Source organism: Phoca vitulina, unplaced genomic scaffold (assembly GCF_004348235.1).
Source record: "Phoca vitulina isolate PV1807 unplaced genomic scaffold, GSC_HSeal_1.0 scaffold8, whole genome shotgun sequence".
Taxonomy (NCBI): Eukaryota; Metazoa; Chordata; class Mammalia; order Carnivora; family Phocidae; genus Phoca; species Phoca vitulina.
This window is the reverse complement of record NW_022589711.1, coordinates 7,288,450-7,308,384: the sequence shown is the minus strand read 5'-3', so window position 1 is coordinate 7,308,384 and position 19,935 is coordinate 7,288,450. Positions and strand designations below refer to the sequence as shown.

The 19,935-nt window shown below is 34.8% G+C and overlaps 2 protein-coding genes across 3 annotated transcripts in view; both read right to left on the bottom strand.

Moving 5' to 3' along the window:
* ROBO2 (roundabout guidance receptor 2) overlaps positions 1 to 19,935 on the bottom strand; it is a 1,625,768-nt gene that overhangs the window by 1,460,972 nt on the left and 144,861 nt on the right. The gene's annotated exons all lie outside the window — the stretch shown is intronic.
* On the bottom strand, positions 2,788 to 4,526 carry LOC116634146 (60S ribosomal protein L29-like). Its single transcript, XM_032407366.1, is given in 2 exon segments — positions 2,788 to 3,771; positions 3,774 to 4,526. Coding segments are annotated over 2 exon segments (471 nt in total). The 5' UTR covers positions 3,802 to 4,526; the 3' UTR covers positions 2,788 to 3,328.

Here is a 19,935-nt window from a genome sequence, read left to right as displayed (position 1 = left end):
GTATTTTCATTATTTGGGTTACAATTTGGGTCAAAATGTTAGGGGTCAGCTCAACATACACTTATTTATCTTACTTAGTGTTGCAGGGACGTTCCCAAAAATGCTTTTTTTCTTTTGTAATTACTCTTTCATTTTTCATTAGTAACAAATTTTTATTATTGAAAATAAAAATCATTTGTTTCTCTCCAGTACTTTATTAATTTTCCCTGTTATACAATGAGTCTTTTTTTTGTTCACAAATCATAATTTGCCTCAGCTTATTAAATTTTATTCACAGTCTTAATTATTACTTATATCCCATGTGTTCTGATGTCAACTTAAGAAACAAAGTTATATGATTGGATCATTCTTTTCTGTCCACCATATTAGCTTCTCCTTTTGCATATTTTGCATTTTAGTCTCCTCCCCACTCCTCTAACATTATGGAAGAGCTTAAGTGTGCCTGCTACATCACTTCTTCCTACAATTTAATTCCACTTTTTATTACTTTTCATGTTGGCATTAAGCCTGTGATTATTGTTTACATCGTATAATTTTTACTGCCACCTAATAGCTCACTTTATATCAGTCTGTTGTCTATTTCATCTATTTTATTTCAAGAACTCCAACTTAGCTGAATTTTATTGACATTACAAAGCATCTATAATTTAATTTTTATTTTCAGAAGAAGGATTTCCTTCAGTATCTTGAAGGCGATATTTTTTAAGCATGTTGTTTGATTTATGGTTTCCCTTGCTCACCTATCTATTTACCCTTAGATGAGCAACGTTTATACAGTCTCCTTGTTTGGTAACGGAGGCTAAATGGATTCTCCTTTGTGGAATTTTGTAGGCTTCATTGTACCGTGGATATAATGTGATAGTCTGGAGAAGACTTAATTCTTCTTGCTAGATAGAAATGGAGCATCCATCTCCCAAGAATCTTTTCAGCCTAGTTTTTTTTCACTATTGACTCTACGTCTTTGGAAATAAACAAAAATCCCCAATGTATATTTTATTTAGTGGCATTGTGTTTGGGGGGGAGTTGTTCCAGAAAAGTATTAATGAGGGTTGCTTGCTATTGAGGATTATGAGTGCTTTGCTCCATTCATCTGGTCACTGAAAGTCTTTTCCTTGTAAGGTAGGTACACTGAATTGACAACTTTGAGGGACTCTCCTTCAGATTTTTTTTTTTTTGAGGGGTCCATTTGTTTGTTTATTTCTTTAGATTTGTGTGTGTGCATATGTCCGTGAGTGTGTGTATTTACATTTTTCAGTGCATTTCTACCATTCTTCCTCAGGGCTTCCACATGTCTGTGGTTATTAGAAATTTTTTTTGGCATCTGGCATATATTTGGCCAATAACTTTTAATTTCTTCACAAATCTGAGCAGTAAAATCAGAGACCTTAGATTGCTGGTCTCTTAACCAGAAAGCCCCACTGATATTTCTAACTATGTTGCTGTAAATTCTTATACTCATGAAGCTGACCAAGATAGGCTGTGAAAGAGACATTCATCTTAAAAGCTGATAAAATAGTGTAAAATGTCATTTTTTTCCAAAATTATCACTATCACTCTTTGTACTGTATTTTTTTCCTATATGGTCACTTATATCTCTAATGTAAACATTCATACAAATAAAAATACATATTATGGCTTTTTCTCCTTAATTAAAATAGAAAAACCACCATGAGAGAAAGCCCCAACTGGGTATTTTAGAACATTAACTGTTGAAAAAATTCCCATTTGAATTTTTGGGAGGAATTATAAAGGAGGACCTTTATCTTTTTTAAAAAAATTACAAAAAGCTTATATAACTATATAATGATAAACATCCTAATATATTATGCCTTATATTATATATTATGTATGCATCTATAATGATTATATATAATATATTGTGTATAATACATTATAAATATTATTTTTCAAGCTGGCCTATATGAGCTTTCCATAAATATTTGCCATATGCATGTCTGACAGAAAGGAAATCTTATGAATAACCAATGCCAAAATCTCTTCTTGGCGGGCAAAGATAATTTATTTTAAAATGCTATTTTAATGTCTACTTGTTATAGAGAAGAAAGGGCACCCAGAACGCAAGGCACATAAATACAAGATTGATCACATATAAAAACAAATGAGGATGCAAGCTGATGACATCAGGGACTTTCCATACACTAAATTTTATGATGGACAGAATTTATAACATTTACATAAAGGCAACAGAAACACAATGATGATTACACAAGGAGACAAATATAAAGACCAGAAAACTCAAATCAACTGTCTTTGTTCAAATCAAATTTACATCTCAAAAGTATCCCAAAACAGGCTTAATCAACCATGTTTTACTCAACAGAAAAGGGGGAATAAGTTTTCTACATTTGGGCTGCAATGCAAAATACCTTCATAAGTAGCATGATAAATAAAAAGTGATTTGAGGAAGATGTTTTTAAGAATGCAAAAATGAAAGTCTTCAGTGATTTCTATCTAGAAAATACTCTAAATTGCTCTTTTGTCAAAGTTGTCTGAGTCACTGAATATGTCTGCATTTACTAATTTTCAAAATGGGCAAAGAACTCTTAATATTAGTTCTTTGGGAAAGAGTCTCACAGATTAAATATGACCTGATAAGTATTCTTTAAAAAAAAAAAAAAAGATTTTATTTATATATTTGAGAGTGAGAGAGAGAAAACAGAGAGAGTGAGAGCACGACTAGGGGGAGGGACAGATGGAGAGGGTGAAGCAGACTCCCTGCTGAGCAGGAAGCCCGATGCTGGGCTTGATCCCAGAACCCTGGGATCACGACCCAAGTGGAAGGCAGACGCCAACCAACTGAGCCACCCAGGCGCCCCAACCTGGTAAGTATTCTTAAACAAAGGATATATCACTAAAATGAAATTTTATAAAGTAGATAGCTAATCCATCACAAATTTCTGCCCTACAGAAATCAAGTTCAAAAGGTATGCATATGGGTACCTGATCACTTACCTGGGGGTACCCAGATAAACTGTAGCAAAGAGGAGATGACTGCATTAAGAAAATATAAATCAGATTTCCTAATTCTTTAATTTAGGGCAAGCAGTTATGGCACTAGCCATTGCTTTTGATCTGAAAAATCAAATCACATAGCTATTAAAGAGAAAAGAGTTTATCAGATTCTGTAAGGATTAGATAGCTATTTAGAATCAATGACAGAAAGATAAAGGGGGAGCTGGATTTTCTTACTCACTTCTATCATCAAGCTAGCAGTGAAATGAATTGAGAGTTTGGACAACTCAAAGTAAATTTATACACACATACACATTTTAATTAAAAAATTGTATTTGTTGGAGAAGTTTTAGGTTCACAGTAAAATTGAGTGGAAAGCTTGAGCTGCAGCAGGAACAGGAGCTGGAGCCGGAGCCGGAGCCGGAGCCGCAGTCTGAGCCTTGGTTTGAGCCTTGGCCTTGGACTTTGCCCAGCAGAGCCTGAGACCCTTGGCAATGCAGGCACGAGCACGTTTCCCGAGCTTGGGGTGAGAGATGTAGGCAAGTCGAATGAGCTTGCAGCTGCCGCCCTTTGGGATCTTGGGCTTGACCTCCTTGGGCTTGACAAGGGCCTTGATAGCTTCGGCACATGCACTCACGGCCTTGGTGTTGTTGGCCTGCATCTTCTTCAGGCCCTTCTTGTTGTGCTTCTTGGCAAAGCGCATGTTCCTCGAGAACTTGGGGTCTACCCCCTTAAGAGATTCGTATCTTTGTGACTGGGGTTTCTTGATGCCATTTCTGTGCCATTTTCATGACTGATGTGCGTGGTGTGGTTCTTGGACTTGGCCATGTCTGCACCAAAGACTGCAGGTCCCAAAGCCCTGCTTTCTTTTGATCAGTGTTAGCATGTCTCTATCCCTTTGTCTCTAATCCATATGTGTCAATATTTAAAATGGGTTTCTTGCAAATAACATATAATTGGGTCTTGTTTTTTGATACACTCTGAATATTATTGTATTTAGTTCATTGATATTTAAGGTGATTATTAAAATTATTGAATTAATACCTACCATATTTATTACTGTTTTGTATTTGTTGCCTTTGTTCTTTGTCCCCATTTTTGTCTTCCACACTTTCTCTGTCGTTCATGGTTTTAATCAAACATTTATATGATTCCATTTTCTCTCCTTTCCCAACATATCAATTATACTTTTTGTACTGTTTTTTGGTGGTTGCCCTAGAGTTTGCCATATATATTTGCAACTAATCTAAGCTCACTTTCAAATAACACTATACCACTTCATGTGTAGTAAGAGTACCTTACAACAAAAAATATTTCCAATTCCTTCCTCTCATCCCTTGTATCATTGCCATTATTCAATTCATTTCATTTATACATAAGAATACTTACACATTAGAATACTTCATTGCTATTATTCAAATATTTCATTGCTATTATTATTTTGAACAATCAAATACTTCATAATCAAATACTTCAAATACTTCATTGCTATTATTATTTTGAACAATCTGTTATCTGATAGATTAAGAATAAGAAAAGTAAATGTTTTTTTATTTTACCTTCACTTATTCTTTTTCAAATGCTCTTCCTTTCTTTATGTAGTTCCAAGTTTCTGACCTATGTCATATTTCTTCTCTCTAAAGAACTTATTTTAACATTGCTCACAAGATAGATCCTTTTTTTTTTTTTTTGAGAAAATTTTTATTTCTCCTTTACTTTGAAGCATAATTTCACATGGTACAGAATGCTGGGTTGGTGGGTTTTATCTCTCATCCCTTATGTTTCATTTCACTCTCTTCTTGCTTGCATGGTTTCTGAAGAGAAGTCAGATGTAATTCTTTATGTCTCTATAGGTGTTTTTCCCCCCTTCTAGTGTCTTTCATTTTTTTTTCTAATCTTTGCTTTTCTGAAGTTTGAATGATTTGCGTAGGTATAGGGTGTATGAGGGTTTTTTTTTTTTTCTTTTTTCATTCTTTACTTCTTCATTTTTTGATGCTTAATGCTTTCTGAGAATCCTGGATCTGTGGTTTGTTATCTGACATTAATTTGAAGAAATTACCAGTCATTATCACTTTGAATATTGCTTCTGTTCCTTTCTTTCTTCTTCTGGTATTCCAATTATGTGTATGTTTTACTTTTTGTAGTTGTCCCACAGTTCATCAAAGGCATTCATTTCTGGTACAGTGTTTTAGATCTCTAGCTTTTCTTTTTGAATCTTTCTCAGAATTTCCATCTCTATGGTTACATTTCCCATGTGTTCTTGCATGTTGTGTGCTTTTCCCTTTAAATCTATGAGCATATTAATCATAATTTTTAAAAAATTCTCATTCTGATAATTGCAACATTTCTGCCATATCTAACTCTGGTTCTGATGTGTGTTCAGTTGTCTTCAAAGTGTGTTTCTTCCTTTTAGTATGCCTTCTAATTTTTTGTTAAAAGGCAACCATGATATACTGCACTAAATAGGCATTGAGTAATAAAGTGGTAAGGGATGGGGGAAGAAATAGCATGCTATAGTCCTATAAGTAGGTCTAAGAGTTTGGGGGAGCTCATGTCCCTGGTTCTGTGAACTTTATTGGTCCTTCTCAGTTTCCTCCCACTCCCATTACATAGGAAAAGATGACTAGAGGGGGCTAGATTTATGTATTTCCCCTCCTGCACTTGGGAGGATTAGAGGTTGTTGGAGTTGGGTATTTCTCTTCCTCCAGTTAGGGTAGGCTCTGGTAAAACAGTGTATCTTGACAGCAGGCTTATCGAGAAATATAGGATGCTCTGGCATATGTCAGATGGTTCCTCTTCTCCTCCCTCTGCCGGAAGCATCAGGGAATTTTTCTTCAATATATACTATGAAGACCTGGAAGAGATCCTGGTGGTAAAACTCACAAAAGTATGAGGGCCCCCTATCGCTGGGTCCCCTGGTGTTTTTAACTTGCATAGTTGTCCACACTGAACTTCCAGTAACTCATCAATTACAGTTCAGATTTTCCTGCTCTGCATTGGTTCCTGTGGAGGTCACTGCCAGTGGGTTTCTATGCCAGTAAGTTGTGATTCTTTATCTACCTATCTGTCTCTCTAATTTTGGGGAAATAAATTTTTCCTGTGACCTCTCTCCTCTGATGGATCTAAGAAGAACTGTTAATTTTTCTATTTGTTATGTTTTTTTCCTTATCATTAGGATAAAGTGGTGATTTTCAAGCTCTTTAACAAGTTGAACCAGAAACCAGAAGTCCAAAATATACTTTTTAATTTAAAAAAAACCCTTCTTAATTTACTTCTACTAAAAAATTATAATATGCAATGTTTGTGATTTTTTAATTCACCTTTTAAAACTGATAACAAAAATTGGGATTCCTTGATGGAGAACTTTAGTTTTTTGTAAATCAGATTTAGGAAAGAACACAAAGTTGCATGGCATTTCTATAACATTTAACTAAAGTAGGACATATTCTGAGGTATCTTTGAGAATGAAATACACACACACAGACTCATGCATGTAATATATATAATATTATATATGTACACATATATATACACATGTATATATATCAGCTAACATTATTGCACGTTTATTCTCCCATCTTTTGTATGTGCAACTCACTAGACTATTAGCCAGATCAAATTATCAGAGCCAACTTAAAAATTATTCTCCAAATGACTCAATACAGTTAGATCTATTTTTATAGTTGATAATTCTTAAGAATTTTAAAAATACCCTTAAATATATGTTTATACATATACTCAAATATATATGTATATATTTGGGGACTTTGTGTTACACAAACATTGAAGCAGATCATGGGTAAGTTTTAAGTGCACACTCAGCATTTCCAAGCACACAGGTGTTATATCAGGTTTTCTAACAGAAAAACGTCTAAAGATCACCTAAGTAATATAGCTGGTACTAACCTGGACACATTCTGAATTCTTAAGTACTAATTTTATTGTATTAATTTAATTAAGCTAGGTTTCCATATGTTTCACTGAATAAGATGTGGACCGGGGATTGGATGAGTCTATGGAGAATATCCTAATTGCCTCTTGAGCAGCAAGGACTATTATTAATGAGATTCTTTTCTGTAAGATGGAAATTCTTCAGTCTCTCTACATAGACATAGATAGAAATATAAAGCCTGTACTTTTAAACTATTCTGTGGACATGACAATGAGATGGACTAGAATGAGAAAGAGCTTGGAGGGAAATTCAAGCCAGATATTATAGTGAAAATTCTAATGTGTAGCCAAATTCTGGTCAAGACAGATGGAGTAATATGGTATGTAATCAACTATAGGATTTAGAATAGGGTTGGGGTTCAAATTCTGCATCTGCTCCTCAATTAACAATGTGATTTTGGATAAATTTCTTAATCTCTCTGTTCTTCCTCTTCTGCATCTATAAAATGGTGATAACTGCCTCACAGAATTACAGTGAGGACTATATGATATAATGTTTATAAAGTGTGTAGCACAACTAATGGCATGTGATCTATGTATTAATTAGGACTCTGAGAAAAGAAAGACCAAACAAGATGGCCAAAGTAACATAGCAATTTTTAATTCATATAACTGAAAAGTCTATGTGTAGTTTTATGAAGAACTTATTAGCAACTATTTTTTCTCTTGCTGTTCCTTAGGTTCATAGTCTTCTATTTAGCTTCATATTAAGGTTCTTACCTTTATGATTATAAGATGGCAGCAGCTGTTTTTCATATTCTCTCAGCAAAGAATAAAAAAGTGTCTGCCTTTTTCTCAGAAATCCCAACAAAAGTCTTGCATATCATTGACTCTTTGGATTTTTTTCCATGAAGATAGTAATCACTCCCGATCTCCTTACAAACAATAGGCTGAGAGTGGGGAAGGGACAGTTTTCCAGGTATAAGTTAGAATAAGCTTACCAAAATATGGTGGCTTCACAAGTCTACTTTACTAAGCAATTCAGAAGTACTAACCATCATATGGCCGTCATTGTAGAGATTGCTGTTAATGGAATTTTTGTGGTCTATTTAAAGAAGAGAGAAAGGATATGCACCAGAGAAAGGCTACATGCTAACATGAGTTAAAGAGATACTAAAGATTCAATTACTGCTGCTTTGTAACATATAGAACCACAGGCAGTCTTTCAATAGGAAATAAGTCAGAGAGCAAACCATGGAAAGTATAGGCTTTAGAAACAGGAGGGACCCCCTTCAGATGCTGGCCCTGTCAGTCAAGTGGTGAGGGACAGGCCATCACTATATAGATATCACCATTGCCTTACGGTCACCAAAGAGACTGAGTTCAGTTGTCAGCCTACACAATTTTGATATCTAAAACCTCAATAATGTCTCCACTTTAAAATGCAAAAAAAAAACCTCACAAAATATGCTGACAAAAAAAAAAAAAGTGTTATTTTTTCCTCTCCATCCTTTCCTAAAAAAAAAAAAAAATGTGCTTTAACCCCATGATGAATGGTGGTCAATCTCAAAGACTCCTAATGGTTCCTTCAATTCCAAATCTATAAAAACTTTGGAATGAAACAATGGAATTTTTGCTATCCTTAATACTCATTTAAAAATTATCAGTTTCTTTCCTGGTCTTAAGATTTTCCCCAATGTTCTAAACTTTACAGTATTTCTACTCTCTTCCTATGCTATTTGACTTTTGTACTTAATGTCTTCTACTGCCATCATTTTTTTGATCATTTATAAATCTCTACTTTAAACTCAGATCTTTCTCCCAAGTTCCACATCTATAATTCTATTGGCCCTGTTGTTCAATATGTCTGATACTGACTTTATTATCTCCATCCCAAACTTCTTCTCCCTATTACATTCTATCACGGTGATAATTCATCCTGTTTCTCATGCTTGGAATGAAGGAATTCCCTCTTCTATTTTTTCCTTATCTACCATATCACCAAATATGTTTTATTGATTTTAATTTAGAAGAGCTTCTTGAGTCTATTGTGTCCACTACTCCATGCCCATGGTGATTGCTAGTTCAGGTCCTCGTATATTCACATTTGGAAAAATCACTCATTTAATTAAAAAAAAAAGAAGTATTTGCTGAGTAGCTTCTATGTCCTAGGCAATATTCTAGACACAGAGGCTATGGTAATGAACCCAACAAATATAAAGCCTACATTCTAGTGGGAACATCATAATTCAGCTGTTCATGAAATATTTTTTTAAAAAGAAAAATAAAGTAGAAAATGGGGATAAATGGTGTCAGAGGCTGTTACACAAATAAGGTAATCAGGGTCTGTTTATATAAAGTGGCAATATTTGTATAGACACCTGTAGGAGGTAAGGACAAAAGCCTCGACACTCCCTCCCACTCTACTCAGTTTCTACTAACTTGTCACTTCCTCCTGAACAATCTCACAGTTAACAAAGGGGCTATATTTTATAAGGGTAAGATTCAACCAGGCAGCTCTTCTACTTAAAAAGCTCTGGACCTGTGGCATTGAATTCATGGCTATTTACCCTTTTGTCCTTGCTCCTCACTCCCCACTATCCTTCCTATACTCCCATTATCTTAACTTCACATTGCTCTCTGAACACATGATGCCCTTTTATGCCTTTACATAAGTTGCTTTGTTTTTTTGTGCTGTTTTTATGTAAAAAGGAGCTTTCCACTTCTCTATTAATTTCTGCTTAACATTTAAGGACTCATCTTCTGTGGTCAGCCTTCCCTAACTTCTGGTAGCAACAATAGCCACACCATCTCATATACCTACTTTGTCATGGCATGTAACACAATGGATTGTAATTCTTTACCTTTTTAATCAATCTACTTTTAGAATAGAGTTGACTTCTACTTATTTGAGCATATAAAACAGTGTTTGACAGATTAAGATAGTTGCTACAGGTTTGTTGACTGAATCAATTAGCTTGGGTACAGGAAGAAAACTATTGGCCATGGTGGGCCAGCTATCTTTGCCAGCCACAAAAATCTGTGGCTTGATTCTAATTTTATTAGGAAAAGAAAGTATGGTCTATATGGCTGTGCATTCCTCTGTATTTGAGAGTTTTGTTCTTGAGGTTCTCTTTTATCTTTACTTCCAGTGTTTCTGGTGGGTATGTGTGTATGTATGTGTGTGTGTGTGTTTGTGTGTGTGCGCGCACCATTTTCTATTCTGTGGTAGCAAAGTTAGGAGAGATGAGAAAAAGAACTATGTAAAAGGGGACCTAAAGCTCTAGCAGCCTCAGATTTTGGTTGTTTCCTGATGGCAAATTTCTGTATAGGGGCCGAGTGGAGGGAGGTATATGTGAATTCATTTATGCATCTGCAATATAGATGAATTTCTCATTTTTATCCAATTCTGTGGTAGATCTTCAAGCATAAGGAAGTACTAAAACAATGAATTATCTATTATTATTATTACCGCCATTTATTGATCACTTTGTGAGGCTGAGCTAAGCTCACAGTATAAAATATTATTCTTTCCAATATCTCTTTATTGAGGTACAATTTTCCCCATTTACAGAGAAAACAGGTTCATATAGGTTCAGTTACATGACCATTCATATATTTATTAAGAAACAAAGCCAGGATAAAATTTAAGTGTCTACATTACGCTTTGGAAACAGAGATTGTTAATTTCCATCAAGCAAGTATCTGAGTAATGTATCTTAAGAAAGGATGCAGTTTGTACATATCATAGAGTATATATCATACATATATATTTCATTTCATAAAAAGTTTAAAACAGGGCGCCTGGGTGGCTCAGATGGTTAAGCGTCTGCCTTCGGCTCAGGTCATGATCCCAGGTTCCTGGAATCGAGTCCCGCATCGGGCTCTCTGCTCCTTGGGAGCCTGCTTCTCCCTCTGCCTCTCTCTCTGTGTCTCTCATGAATAAATAAATAAAATCTTTAAAAAAAAAAAGTTTAAAACAAGTTTTTAATAGTTCTCATGAATTTGCACTTAAAGTGGTCTGAATGGACTGCTAATGCACATTGTTCTGCTACAGAGTCCTAAAAAGACTTTCTTTTTTAAAGAGAAGCTATAAATTTCAATCAATTGGTATTTTTTTCCATAAACAAACCAGTCTCTCCGGCACTAGAAAATATTTTTTAAAAGGAATATCAAGAAGAAAAACTATAGTATAATTGCATGTGACATTGGCAAAAGCAAGGGATTTGAAATATTCTCTATGAATGCTTTAAATATGGCAATTCCATTACTCCAAAAGAAAAAAAAAATGCCCTATTAACAGATAATTTGCCCCTCAAATAGGGGGAAATGATGAAAATAAAGATTGACATTCCATCCTAAAACACTTTCACTTATAAATGTGACATCTGAATAGACAGTAAGTAGACATATATAATCAAAAACTATAAGCAACTACACGGGACAGTTTTAGGATAATTCAATTAGCAAACAGGGTAGATCTAAAATCCAACACTGGCCAAAATTAGCATCTTTTGCAGAAATAAAAAGAATGTGATATATTTTTAAGGAAAATACGCCCTGCCACAAAGGCTAAGATACTGGTTTTTGTGATATAATCCAGACTCCTTCCCACCGCAAGGCCTTGAACCAGTTAGTTTCAGAGAGCATTAAAAATAACCGTGCTTGAATTTTAGATCAGTACTGAGTGGTAAACACCTTGGATGTCTTGCTATGTTAGGATATTTAATAGCAACCATGAAAAGTAAGTGTTGATACAAAAACAGATCCTGTTTTCTGATGTTAGGTATACACTGGAAATTGGCCTACTGGCTAGAAAAGGATGTTTTTATTAGCATCCTGGCCAAGGCCTGCACACCCCATTTAGAATGACTGATCTCCAGTAAATTGCTTATGAACTGACTTTGGTCACTTGCTCTCCTCTGGCTAGATTTTATCTCACCCTACACATGAGAAATCAAAATGTGTCATGTTTCTATACCATAGAGAAACCATTTAAACATGATGTTAATATGAAGATCAAGTTGTGTTACAGCATTCTAGTACATTCTTGCAGTGAAATACTTGGGGCAACAACCAGGCATATATTAGTCCCATTTTACATCCTCTCATTTTCCTGATGACAATGTTTTTGGTGAAGCCAATTTTCAGGACTTTTTGTAGATACTGTCTTTTATGTTAGTCCTTTCTTTATAATTTAAGCACTCTTGGTCAAACCTTACTCTACCACTGAATTTAGATCAATTTATATTCTACCATAAACTCTTCATGGTTTCATTTCATTGAACATGATTCCCAAAACTAAATTTCTAAAATTTAGTTAATTTAGTACTTCACTAAATACTGATTTTAAATAAAAACATTTATTCTAGGATACAATTATTTTAAATAGTGAATAAGTCTCCAATTTGGATATTAAATATGTAAATAGTTTACTTATCTCAAAAATAGAACACTAAATGTTATTTTAGAATATATTGTCTACTCTATTTACATATTCCCAGATGTGTAATCTTTTCTAACCTTTTACTATTTTTTAACCCTTTGCTTTTCTAATCCTTTAATATTATATTATACCAGTTCAAATATTAAATAAACCAATGATATTGCCACTGAATCAACACTACAATTCTACCAAAAATTGCCTCAAATCCTCCAAGTACACCCAAATTTATTTCTATAAAATAACTTTATAATTTAAGTAATGGGACAATTTTAAAATATCAACTCAGGCTCATTAACAAAAGAAAATGACCCAACTCAAAACCAATAGTGAAAATATAGGTTATTATGACACTGTATCTATTAAACTCTATAATATGAATATTGTATTTCTTTCTACTCTTTTCTCATCACTGCTAAGGAAAAATATTTTCTAGAGTAAAGTCGTACTCCCAGAAAGGGGAGTAGAGATGGAGATCAGATGTTACATTTATAAGTAGAGATAGTAAATCTGCATTGGTCATTCATTCTAAGAATGGAGAAATTATAATCTTTTGTTTTATTTTGGTGGAGAGATTATATAGTTATCAGTGGAAATTGGTAAGTAGTGTTTGTCTTTGATTTCAAATAGAAACTCTCTTTAAATTTATTCTCTCTCCTGCCAATCCACTTTCTTGATTATTTTATCTGACTCCTTTTTTTCATTAGAACTCAAAATCTAAAGTTATTCTAGTATTTACCCATATTTTGTCCTTATATTTAAACTGTCTTTAGATTTTAGTGTTTCATAACATTTGAGTTTCCTAGTCAGTCACCTGTACAATACTTCTATTTTATGATAATAATAATTCAGGAAAAATACTACCCAAACCATATGAAGTGATGCAATTTAGTCTTTCAAGAAGGATCCCAATATTGAAAATTCATTAAGGTTTTAAAACAGATTATTAAACCTATATAAGACTTTAAAGTACCCTAATCCCTCCTTAATTTCTCTTTCTTCTTACAAAGCTATAATCATCAAGACAGTATGGTACTGGCACAAAAACAGACACATAGATCAATGGAACAGAATAGAGAGCCCAGAAATGGACCCTCAACTCTATGGTCAACTAATCTTCAGCAAAGCAGGAAAGAATATCCAATGGGAAAAAGACAGTCTCTTCAACAAACGGTGTTGGGAAAATTGGACAGCCACATACAGAAGAATGAAACTGGACCATTTCCTTACACCACACACAAAAACAGACTCAAAATGGTTGAAAGACCTAAATGTGAGACAGGAGTCCATCAAAATCCTAAAGGAGAACACAGGCAGCAACCTCTTCGACCTCAGCCGCAGCAACTTCTTCCTAGAAACATCGCCAAAGGCAAGGGATGCAAGGGTAAAAATGAACTATTGGGACTTCATCAAGATAAAAAGTTTTTGCATAGCCAAAGAAACAGTCAACAAAACCAAAAGACAACCGACAGAATGGGAGAAGATATTTGCAAATGACATATCAGATAAAGGGCTAGTATCCAAAATCTATAAAGAACTTATCAAACTCAACACCCAAAGAACAAATGATCCAATCAAGAAATGGGCAGAAGACAGGAACAGACATTTTTCCAAAGAAGACATCCAAATGGCCAACAGACACATGAAAAAATGCTCAACATCGCTCGGCATCAGGGAAATCCAAATCAAAACCTCAATGAGATACCACCTCACACCAGTCAGAATGGCTAAAATTAACAAGTCAGGAAATGACAGATGTTGGTGGGGATGCAGAGAAAGGGGAACCCTCCTACACTGTTGGTGGGAATGCAAGCTGGTGCAGCCACTCTGGAAAACAGTATGGAGGTTCCTCAAAAAGTTGAAAATAGAGTTACCATAAGACCCAGCAATTGCACTACTGGGTATTTACCCCAAAGATACAAATGGAGGGATCCAAAGGGGTCGTGCACTCCAATGTTTATAGCACCAATGTCCACAATAGCCAAACTATGGAAAGAGCCAAGATGTCCATTGACAGATGAATGGATAAAGAAGATGTGGTATATATATATACAATAGAATATTATGCAGCCGTCAAAAGGAATGAAATCTTGCCATTTGCAACAACATGGATGGAACTGGAGGGTATTACGCTGGGCGAAATAAGTCAATCAGAGAAAGATAAGTATCATATGATCTCACTGATATGAGGAATTCTTAATCTCAGGAAACAAACTGAGGGTTGCTGGAGTGGTGGGGGGTGGCAGGGATGGGGTGGCTGGGTGATAGACATTGGGGAGGTTGTGTGCTATGGTGAGCATGCTGTGAATTGTGTAAGACTGCTGAATCACAGACCTGTACCTCTGAAAGAAATAATACATTATATGTTAAAAAAAAAAAAGAAGATAGTAGGAAGGGAAAAATGAAGGGGGGAAACCGGAGGGGGAGACGAACCATGAGAGACTATGGACTCTGAGAAACAAACTGAGGGTTCTAGAGGGGAGGGGGATGGGGGGATGGGTTAGCCTGGTGATCGTATTAAAGAGGGCACGTTCTGCATGGAGCACTGGGTGTTATACGCAAACAATGAATCGTGGAACACTACATCAAAAGCTAATGATGTAATGTATGGTGATTAACATAACATAATAATAAAAAAAAGAATGAGGCTCAAAAAAAAAAAAAAAAAGTACCCTAATCCCTATTAGCATGTTTTGCTTTTCTATACATAATGGAAAATATTTAAAATACCATTACTCCATTCATGAACATAATTAATTATTTAAGATGCCATCCATACTGTGTCTGTCATGTACCACAGAAAATTATGTCTTTTGGTTGATCTGCAGTAACTAAAAGCAAATAAAATTCACTTTGCACTGCCAGCAAATAAAACACTGCAGTACCTAGGTATGGCCAGAATTAAACAAAAGTATTGGCTAGTGGAAAGATAGTTAATACTCTGACTTCATGATAAATTCAACCTACACATTGGAGCTTACATAAAAGACCAAAATAACAGTTAATATTTACTGAGTCTGGTTTGACAGTACAACAGATAAAGTCACCCAAGTTGTAAAAAGAAAATGTATGGCATCTCTTTAATTAGAGTTTAAATCTGCTCATCTTGATGCAATAATAAACCGAGAAACACCAGGTTATATGCTCTTTTGGGAGACAGCGACTGTACATGATACATGTGGCCCTTTCAGATTCAAGGCATGATTCTTGGCTCCTGCTTCTGAAACACAATGTTTCATTTTAATAAAAGATACATTACTGCAGTAAGATAAGGTCATCATCTGTTAAGTGTAATGCAATTTCTGTAATAAAATTAATTTTATAGCCTGTATAAAAGACTTTATGTGGGTTAAATACTTTTAATTAGTAGCTAAATTCTGTTCCTTAGAATGCATAAATGAAGCACCTCCACCCCCATAAAAAGAATGCGTATACTGTAAAATGTCAGTACAATTCTTTATGACCTCAATTCTTTGTGTGATTCTAAAATGCCGGCTCGTGTCAACTGCAGGCTGATATGGCCTTTTTTGGCCACAGGAACAGAGAATTTATTTGCTGGTGCTTCAAGACTAAAAACAGTTGTACCAGTGAAAACCCTGTGCAATTCCCTTATAGGGAATTCACCAAAGCTCCTTATAGCTATTTCTGTACAGCAATTCTGGCACAAAAAAATCTGATACATGGATATCAACTTATTAACTCCAAGCTAATCATCCAGCAAATGAACACATTTAATCTCAAATGGAAGCTGAATGACAGTAAAGGAGATATAAACCACACCTATAACCAATACTGAAAAAACATCTCAATTTGGGTAAAATGGTCAGAAAGGGCAACATATTATTGGTAAAACGTACATATAAACGTATAACCATTAATTTAATAACCTCCTTGCTTTGTGAAAAGTTTTCAATATGAGGTATTTCCTAACTGGTAAAGGATTTAGGACTGGCACAGAATTTAAAATTGGACAGCTTTGAATTTGAATCTCCAGCTCTTCTACCAACTAATCACGTAAGATCCAAGGCAAGTTATTTAACCTTTCTGATCCTGTTTGGGCATTCATTTTTAAATAAGGATAAGAACAGTTGTCTCACAGGGCTATTATCACACTTAAACACAACAACAATACAGAGTTATTGGCATTAAGGCTGGCCTTTATCAGTATGAAATGAATGTACTTTTCCTTCTGATTTTACTCCCTTTCCAGGGGCTGACAGAGGAGCCACTGAGAGTAGAGAAGTTATCAGAGTTTAGATGCTCTTTTGTCAACATTATCGGGCTCATGTAGAGAATCACTGAGGCAAGGAAGTGATACTTGGCTAAAAACGTCATCACATTATATAAAATATTACATTAAATTCATTCTTACTAATAAATTATAAATTTGTTTTCCAAGTAACATGCTGAGGCTCTTCGATACATGTTACACCTAAGGAAGCAACCCTACCAAGAAGATAGGAAGTGTCCTTAAGAGATCTATTTTTACTGTTCCCCTCACTTAACTTTGGAATTACGAGCAAAGGGACAGCATTCAGAAACTGCTAGTCATGCAAACAATGCTCAGATATTCTCTACCCTAAATCTCATCACATCCAGTCTGCAGATACGCCGCGCTCCCCTGATCCTCTGATAACAAACCCACATTCATCTTTCTGCCCTGGTCATTCTGAGCCACTGAAGCTACTCATTTTGGATACTAGATGAGCCACCAGGAAATGGTACTGGCACAGAAAGATGCATGACAGAGTTCCACTCCAACAGAGCCTGATTCCAGCAGGATGGAGGCAAGGTAATGCAGAGGGAAGACATGCCATTCCACTTATTACAGCTGCTATTTTACCATTTTGTTGATCTCCAACTTATTTTTGTATTCCTTCTACATATGCCTTAAAGGGCCATGCCTGAAATGGAGCATTTTTTTTTTTTCCACTTAAAAAAAGTAGCAAATTTGGGCTATTTCCTTTTGTGTATTATTTATGTTGGTTATTTTATTTGAAACAGTCTCATTTTTTACTTTATACAAATTCCTCCAGTTTTATAACAAATATTTAATCTAATATCTTAGTACATCTAAATTAAACTTTATTCTCTCATTTTTTTACTCATAATCATCTATTTTTTCTAATAATAAATTAAGGAAAAAGATATGCTCCTGTGTCTCTATTTGTCTTATCCAGTTTCTTTTTTTTTTAAGATTTTTTATTTATTTATTTGACAGAGAGATACACAGCAAGAGAGGGAACACAAGCAAGGGGGAGCGGGAGAGGGAGAAGTAGGCCTCCTGCCGAGCAGGAAGCCCAATGCAGGGCTCGATCCTAGGACCCTGGGATCGAGCCCCGCATCAGGCTCCCTGCTCGGCGGGAAGCCTGCTTCTCCCTCTCCCTCTTCCACTCCCCCTGCTTGTGTTCCTGCTCTCACTCTCTCTCTCTCTGTCAAATAAATAAATAAAATCTTTAAAAAAAAAAAAAAAAAGAAGAAATACTAATCTGATTGGTTAACATTTGACCAATACATGGGCTCCATTAACTAGTGGCAGGCTCACTGCATATTAAAAAATCATGGGCAGCCACAGGGCCCTCCTTTTCTTCTGTTCCCTGACATTGTGAATAAGAAGCTCTCTCCTTGGTGCATTTTCTTTCTCAATGCAGCAGAGTCAAAATGTTGAGCCAGGGCATGACTTTAACAACTCATGATATATAATCTGATGACTTAGAAGGGTAGTAATGTCCTATGCATGGGCCTTAAACATCAACTTTGCCTATCTATCTGGCTTCAGGAGAGAAACCATATTGGAGTACAAGTTCAAGGCAATGTGCCAAATAGAAACATTTTGAAAAATGAAAGTTTATTCACATCTGTCAGGACATTGTTCACCTCTCTAGTTGCACCATGTGATTTATTTTTATAAAATAATAACTTAGAAGTATTAATTTTCTAACTACCTTGAACTGGTGTTAATTCAAGGTTCACCTATAATGATTAATATCCCAGATGCCTTTGACTATGCTCCAAATTAACTGAATATTATTCAGTTTGTGTATAATTGTCCTCTTTTTAATGTGCTTAATTTTTCAGTTAATTTAACATTTTAATGAAGAAAAATGCTCATACTAAAAATTTCACAAATAAATGATAGGTTTAGTTTTTAAAACATCTGAGATGTTTTGAAAATATTAAAGGCATGCATCTGAAACAAAGATACTAGACTTAATTAGGGAGAACAACCTCCTCTACATTTAAGCAAAGGTATTGGAACAATAAGCAGATCAGTCCTATCATCCTGGCCCCAACAGTTAACTAATTCAAGTGGCTGGGAAAAGAATAAGGAAAACAAAATAAAACAAATTACAAAAATAATGGTCTACAGTGGAATGTTGAAAAATTGCTGTATCAAAGTATAAATATGTTTAATATATATCACATCATCAGTCCTGGTATATAGATTCTATTGCTGATTTCACATGACAAATGAGGAAACTGAGGTCTGAATAGGTAAGGAGCCAACTGTCAATTCTTTACTTCTTAGTTCTAGTTGCCTCTGAGGCTTGCCCACATTCCTTCACCAAAGCTCCTTGAAACACTGTGACCATTGGCCATATACCAGTCACCTTTTATATTTCCTTAGCTCTTTACCAGTGAGGGTCTTAAAAATATTCAGTAGAATTTTGCTCCTTTTTTTTTTAGTCATATTGCTAAATATATTGCTTTTATTTTAAGAATAGTGTATGATATGGGGAGCATTATTTCTGAATAGGAGTTTAAGCCATAATATGAGGTGTTCAGATACTAGGGGAGTTGGTAGGACAAAGGGTCTTAAACAAAACCAAACTTTCACCTCATCTAGAATTATATGTATATGTTTTATATGAATTCTATGGAATTCCTGATTATGCACCAAGTTTCTAAGTTGTTGTTCTGTCTTTATTAGTGAAGACTATCTAGGAGCATAAATAAAGGAAACATCTTATTGAATTAACTGGTTATTATATCTCTAAGTTTTGTATAATATTTATCCTAGCCAAAAAAAAAAAAAAAAATCAACTGAGAGATGCAGTATTAGCTACCCTTTGAAACACTGCTTTACAAAATAGAGAGAAAAGATGAAAATGTTTCTACACAATGTTTTAAATCTCTCTTCCTATATATCCTAAAGGAACTAAGAATTTGATATGCTTCAAGAAAAAAAAATTGAAGAAAGATTTTTTTGGGGGGAAGAAAGACTTAGAGTTCAGATTTAAAAGCCAAGATAAACTTCCTTAGATTATAGTGTTATAGAGCAAACCAATCTTTAAATCCACCAAAACGCTACTAGAATGCTAAAACACAATATGTGAACAAATCACAAGTGATTTGAGAAACATCAATTTTGTTTTGGGTTTGTTTTTTTTTTTTAATGTCCTAAACCACTGGCTTATAAAGTACAAAAGGATGTGGTATAACACGGGTTTGAGAATATATATCATAAAACATCTATTAACAGGCTTCCTTTGACATTGAATTACATTTTCCAAAATAGTTTTATTTTTGTTTTTTGTGGCTTTTTTTGCTGCACAAAGAAGAAAATGGACAAAAAACCAGACTCAACTACCAGAGAGAGGTATGTTTGAAATTACAAATTTACAAAT